This window comes from Malania oleifera, chromosome 12 (genome assembly GCF_029873635.1).
Source record: "Malania oleifera isolate guangnan ecotype guangnan chromosome 12, ASM2987363v1, whole genome shotgun sequence".
Classification (NCBI taxonomy): domain Eukaryota; kingdom Viridiplantae; phylum Streptophyta; class Magnoliopsida; order Santalales; family Ximeniaceae; genus Malania; species Malania oleifera.
Genome location: NC_080428.1, coordinates 81,079,310 through 81,086,298, shown reverse-complemented (window position 1 = coordinate 81,086,298; position 6,989 = coordinate 81,079,310). Strand labels below are relative to the sequence as shown.

Genomic DNA, 6,989 nt, shown 5'->3' with positions numbered 1-6,989 from the left:
ACGCACAAGACAATATTTACGTGGTTCGGCAATTTTGCCTACGTCCACGGAGTTACAAGGATTTCAATATTACCAGGAAGAAAACACAGAGAGTGCGGCGATACAATGCTCTCTCTCTCTCGCTCTCTCGCAGGTACAATACGCCAACCCTAATCACCCAAAAGCAATCCTTTTTATATGTTGTGCCTAGGGTTCCGTTCCGAATGGGCTCCAAAATTTTCCCGGGGGCGTTACCCTCGAACCCTTACGAGTACGGCTTGTGTGGCCCAAGCCTTCGCTCCATGGACTAAGCCTTAGGATAGAAATCTCTAATTAAATAGAGGTCGGGTCGTCATCCAAATTAAAACACAACTAGGCTCCACAAAAGCCCAACATCAAGATGGAGAGTTTCCCTTCAAATATTTGGGGATCCCTTTGGTGGCTTCTAGATTGACTACGATGCACTACTCTCCTTTGATGAATAGAATTTCTAACCTACTCAATAGATGGCCTGGACATACTATTTCATATGCTAGTAAGTTGGAGCTGATAAATTTTGTTATTTAAGGAGTTGAATGTTTTTGGCTTGCTATATTCCCTTTTCCTATCTCAGTGTTGGAGCATGTAGTGAAACTATGTAGAAATTTTTTGTGGGGAGGTAGGAAAAAGCCACTTGTGGCCTGGAAGGAGATATGTCTATCAAAAACAGAAGGAGGCCTTGGGGCGTTTGATTTAAAAATATGGAATAAGGCTTTATTATCAAGGGCCCTGTGGAATGTTCATGAGAAAAAGGATTCCCTTCGGTCCAAATGGGTAAATCAATTCTATTTGAAGGATGCTAGCATTTGGGATGTGGTTCCAAAACATGATGACTCTCCTCTGTTTAAAAAGATCATTGACATTAAAAACCAGTTCTTACAAGTTTGTGGGGGTCAAGATGCAGCAGTGAGGATGATTAATCAATGGGTAGTTGAGGGGCAGATCTCCCCCTCGTATATCTACAATTTCTGGAGAAATAAAGGTAGTAGAGTTGCGTGGCATAAGGAGATATGGAAGTGTAGGAGTTTACCTAAACATGCATTTACCTTGTGGTTAGGTATAAAGGGGGAGTTGTTCACTTTTGATAAACTGGAAGGGGATGGAGTAGATAAAAACTGTGTTTTCTGCAGTGATGAAATTGAAACTTTAGACCACCTATTCTTTAAATGCAGGATAACCAAATAGGTGTGGGACACAATCAAATCTTGGCTGAGGATAACAAGGAATATGACTACATTGAAAGCAGCTCTGAAATGGCTACACAAGGAAGCAAAAGGCACAGGTATAAATTCTAATGGTAAAAAGATTTGTGTGGCGGCTACTGTCTACCTCCTATGGCATTTCATAAATAAAAAGAAGTTTGAAGGCAAAGGAATAGAACCAGATAACTTGGTGAAGATAATCCAGACACAAACATATAGAATTGTATATGACAAATATGATCTGTACTCAGATTTATAAGCTCTTCTAGGCTTGTAGATTTGAGAATTTCTTATGATGTATGTTTTTGGTAAAAGGTTTTGTTAAAGGAAGTCATGTTGGCTTGCCTTTTGAATGTAATGTTTTGCATCTTAGACAGGGACTTGGTTTCCCACTCTCCTGGGTATGCTCAGTGTATGTTGTACATATCCATTTGATCCATTTGATCAATATATTTATCATTTACTGATAAAAAAAAATTGAACCCTAAATCATCATATAAAATACTTTACATTCATCAAGTTGAACTCTAAATCATCATATACTCAAAATTTGTTCAGATTATACTCGATGTGAAATCATAATAAACTCTCTCGTTTAATTATTTCAAGGCATTTTCAACGAGCCCCACACTACTATGCCAATTACATGACAATATCTTTAACACAACTTTGATAATTGATAATAAATATTATAATCAAGGTTGAACTCGATTTATACACCCATTTTGATTATCAAAGGGTCATTTGATATTCTTATCAAAAATTAAAATAAAGAAAAATAGACATGAGAACTAAAAATCAGAAATAAAAACTAAAAATCGAAAACTTGCAAAATATTTGGTCATTTTTAAAATTAAAAAAATTAAAATTTTGATAAAACAAATGCTCATTTTTGTTCTTAAATCAAATAATAATTGTAAACATGATTTAAATAGTAAAAATAAAAAGCAGTAAAAATTTAAAAACTATAATAAAAAATAAAATTATTATGTTTATTTACTTAATTATTATATTTCAAAATTTACTTTACAAAAATAATCTAATTGGACATGACAATTGAAATAATTTGAAAACATTTTGTAAATAATTTTTATTATTTTTAATTTTTTTTTGAAATTTTATAAATATTTTTATTTTAATTATATATTAATTATAACTAAAAATATGAATAAAAAAAAAATTTTAATTGCAGTTGGGGGTTGGCGTCGCACTGGCCAACCAATATTAATCGAAACTCTAAAGGAGTCCTGGCGGTGCTTCCGAGAAGTCATTGGCTAGTTTTCTGTTATCCTTTCGAGAATCCAAACAGAGCCTCCATGGACCTCCTCGGCAAGCCCATAGTTTTCACTGTAATAGCTCTAATCCTCTCGCTTCTCACTGTGAAATGGCTCGCCAAGAAATTGCAGGAAAAGCCAAAGATGGAGAAGAAGCAGGAGAAATACCATCCCGTTGGTGGCACCATCTTCAACCAGTTGCTTAATTTCAATAGGCTGCACCACTACATGACTGATCTTGCTCGGAAACACAGGACTTACCGGCTGCTCAGTCCTTTCAGGAGTGAGATTTATACGGCAGACCCCGCAAATGTTGAGTACATGCTTAAAACTAACTTTGAAAACTATGGCAAGGTATTCTCCCTTATTCCAAATTCTTTTTTTTTGTATGATTTATTTATTTATTGTATTGATAATCCGAGCTCAATTCTCAACCCGGAATATTGTGAATTCTATGGGAAAAAAATTTCACCTTTCGGGATTTTCTCAAATTGGATCATTTGGAAAATCGCTATTCAATATGGGGTTTAAAGCAAACCAGTTGACCTTTCTAGCCTTGAAAAGTTCGAAACTTGAGCAGCGGCTCGATTCATTTCAGAGCTTCACCCATTTCGATCCCATGTTCAAACCTCAGCATTTCAACGGTACTCTACATTTACATCCTGTATGGTTTGCAGAATGAAATTGAATAGAAAAGGAGTGAAATAAAAATTTGAATGAAGAGTGTGAAGAAATCAAATGATAAATATGATTATATTTATTCTATTCTATTTTGAAATTTTTTGGGAAGAACGGAAATTTAAACAGAACCCAAGTTGGGAGTACTAGCTGTTTCAAACTTTATGCAGGGATGGCATAACTATACGATTTTGAAGGATCTTCTAGGCGATGGTATTTTCACAGTTGATGGTGATAAGTGGCGACAACAGAGGAAAATATCAAGCAATGAGTTCTCCACAAAAGTATTGAGGGACTTTAGCAGTGTAGTTTTCAGAAAAAATGCCGCAAAACTTGCTTATATAATATCTGAAGCTGCAAATGCCAACCAGACAATGGATATTCAAGTGAGTTTGCACAGCTCCAACTTGAGACAAAATCCATTTGATTTGGCAGAAAACGTAATTAATCACATGAATAACATGATCAATGCAGGACCTATTCATGAAATCGACTTTAGATTCAATATTTAAAGTTGCATTTGGAGTTGAACTAGACAGCATGTGCGGATCAAGTGAAGAAGGTGTGAGATTTAGTGAGGCTTTTGATCACTCGAGTGCACTGACCCTTCGGCGATATGTTGATATCTCCTGGAAGATTAAAAGATTTTTGAACATTGGGTCAGAAGCCATGTTAAGGAAAAATATCGAAATTATTGACAATTTTGTATACAAGCTAATCCATTTGAAGACTGAGAAGATGCAGAAATCACAAGATGATTCTTCTGTGAGTAAATTGCTTTTAAGTGCAATTCAGAAGATGAATTTCAAGCCCTTTTTATCTTTATTTTTTCTCCAATAAGCAATGGATTTCAGACCTTAGCTCTAGAATGGTGCGACTTTGGGCTGAACTCCAAACATATATTTTCGCAATATATGGTATATAAGCTTCTATGATCAACCAAATGTACTGCATATTCTTAATCGTTTTATGGTGTTACAGATGAAGAAAGAAGACATTTTATCAAGATTCCTGCAATTAACAGAGACTGATCCAAAATACCTACGAGATATTATTCTCAATTTCATAATTGCTGGCAAAGATACAACAGCAGCCACTCTTTCCTGGTTTATTTACATGCTCTGCAAGCATCCTGTTGTGCAGGAAAAGGTTGCACAAGAAATAAAAGCGCTGACAAATATGAAAGGAACTTCGGCATACACAGAGTTCGCAGCGAGTATAAGTGAAGAAGCTCTAGAAAAGATGCAATATCTCCATGCGGCCTTAACTGAGACACTCAGACTCTATCCTGCAGTTCCTGTGGTAAGTGAAATTTTCTGCTGCTACAGTACTTTATTTTTAGGAGGAACTGGTACAAATCTTTATAGGTCATTTATACGTGAACTTGGTCATTCATGCAATTTTTTGTTAATATGACCTCTCTTTAAAACCACCAAATGGCATTAACTTAAACAAAAATCTATTTCTAAAGTCTAGAATTATACATAGGTAGTGTTTGGGGGCATGGATTTCAGGATTTGAATCTGAATTTTGTTAGGATTTGAAGAAACTAAATACAATTTTTTACTAGATTTTGCCTGAATCCACACAGATACAAAGCCCCCAAAAGCAGCGAATAAGTTTTTTATCAAGAAGAAATAACCTGAATTTTTTGATTAGTTTGATATTTGGTGGATTAATTTAAGGATGAAATGCTTCAAGGTCATGATAGTTTTAATGAATAAAATGTGCGCCATTTTCCTCGGTGACACTTCTTTCAATTCATATCTCATAATTCTTACAAACTACACTAACAAATTGCCATATTTTGATGTTAATACTCCATAAAAGTTCTACATCCCTAGTTGATTCCAAAATTTTGAATCATTTCCTTCGTGGGAAGATTCCCAAGTCTCAAATATCTACAATATGGTTGCAGGATGCAAAGATCTGCTTTTCAGACGATACCTTGCCAGATGGGTTCACTGTGAGGAAAGGTGATATGGTGTCTTACCAACCATATGCAATGGGCAGGATGAGATTCATATGGGGAGATGATGCAGAAGATTTTCGACCAGAAAGATGGCTCGATGGAGATGGTGTTTTCCAGCAAGAGAGCCCTTTTAAATTCACGGCTTTCCAGGTTAGCACAATATACATGCATGTGCATATGCGCATGCTGTTCCTCAAGAATTTCTAGAACTGTTCATTACATATATATTATTCTTCCCCTACCAGCATAACATTTACCTAATATTCTACATTAATGCCATCCTACCTTCAAACTAACTACGGTTTGAGAAATAGCTATACTCTGGTCGTTGAATAAACTAAGCAAAGTTCTTGCTGGTGAACAGGCGGGCCCGCGTTTATGTTTGGGAAAACAATTTGCGTATAGGCAGATGAAAATCTTCTCAGCTGTTTTGTTAAGCTGTTTCATGTTCGAACTCGCCAATGAGGAGAAAGCTGTCAATTACAGGACAATGATTAATCTTCACGTTGATGGTGGCCTCCATGTTCGTGCCTTCCACAGGCCTACAAAAACCCCATAGGTTGTTAACATCTCACCTCCATGGGTTGGTTATGGATTCATGTATACCAGTATGATAAAACTAGAGTAAAAGGAAGGGAGAGGGAAATAAAGAATAAAATATAGTAAAGAATAAGTTGCTATTAATGTATATTCAATCTTTGAACAACTCCCTATTTATACAAAAAACTGGGGAACATGTAATTAAAAAAATAAATAAATATGTATGCTCCTTTCCAAAATAAAATGATCTGCTGACTTTTCTTTTTAGGAAAATTTACGTGATTTTAGTCGTGCTTTGGTTCCTTGATTTTTGCCGTGGAGTACTACATTCCTCCACTCCCCTTCAAGTTGGCATGGATATTTATGACACCCAACTTACTGAGTAAATAATTAAATTGTGTGAATCCAAGAGTTTTGGTAAAATGATCAGTAGGTTATTGGCTTGTATGCATATAGACTGTTTGGATGATGTCACTTTAGAGTTTTTCTCGAACCACATGACAGTATATGTCGATATGCTTGGTTCGTTCATGGGATACTGGATTTGAAGCTGTGTATAGCGGCCTTGTTGTCACAATACAAATTGATTGGTTGAGAATGCATTACTTTAAGATCGAAGAGTAGAGACTTTAGCCAAGTAACCTCACAATATGTGGAGGCTATAGACCTATATTCTACTTCAGCTTAGGAGCGTGAAACTGTTATTTGTTTCTTGATCTTCTAGGAAATGGGTGATTTTCTGAGTAGGATGCAATATCCAGTAACCGATCGTATGGTGTCCCTGCATTGTGCCCAATCTGCATCACAGTATGCATAAAGTTGAATTTCACTAGAAGCAGATAAAAAATTCCTTGACTTGGGGTTTTCTTAAGGTACCGTAAGACCCTATGTGTTGAACCCAAGTGTGGTATTCGTGGCTTGGCCATAAGCTGACTTAGTAAATGCATTGAATAAGCTAAGTTGGGTCTTGTGATTGTTAGATAAATTAATCTTCTAACAAGTCGCCTATATGACGAAGGATTTGAGATAAGTTCTCCATCACTTTCATTGAGTGCAAGATTTTGATCCATGGGAAAGTTTCCAAGTTTAGCTCGAAGGAAGCCTATATGTTCTAATAACTTGAGTGCATATTCCTTTGGCTGAACGAGCCACTTCTATAGAGATCCGGGAAAATAATAATTTATGAAAGTAATAAAGGAAAAGAAGAGAAAGAAATTATATAGAGGGGCATCGGTAGGAATTCGTTGTCAACGAAGTACATGCGTCTCATTGACGATGAGATACCAAGAGGAAAAAAAATTTTAG

General features: G+C 35.9%; 1 protein-coding gene across 1 annotated transcript; it reads left to right on the top strand.

The window, feature by feature from the left end:
• The first annotated feature begins 1,075 nt into the window (after positions 1–1,075).
• On the top strand, positions 1,076–5,928 carry LOC131144671 (cytochrome P450 704C1-like). The gene is made up of 6 exons (XM_058093451.1): positions 1,076–2,848; positions 3,343–3,558; positions 3,647–3,937; positions 4,154–4,474; positions 5,091–5,294; positions 5,509–5,928. Exons 1-6 carry the CDS (start codon positions 2,537–2,539, stop codon positions 5,701–5,703), a joined length of 1,539 nt encoding a protein of 512 aa, XP_057949434.1. The 5' UTR covers positions 1,076–2,536; the 3' UTR covers positions 5,704–5,928.
• The last annotated feature ends 1,061 nt before the right edge of the window (positions 5,929–6,989 follow it).

Coding starts and splice junctions, on each gene's coding strand:
- LOC131144671 (XM_058093451.1), top strand. CDS start 2,537: ATGGACCTCCTCGGCAAGCCCATAGTTTTCACTGTAATAGCTCTAATC. Junction 3,938..4,153: donor AATCACAAGATGATTCTTCT/GTGAGTAAATTG, acceptor ATGGTGTTACAG/ATGAAGAAAGAAGACATTTT. Junction 4,475..5,090: donor TCTATCCTGCAGTTCCTGTG/GTAAGTGAAATT, acceptor ATATGGTTGCAG/GATGCAAAGATCTGCTTTTC.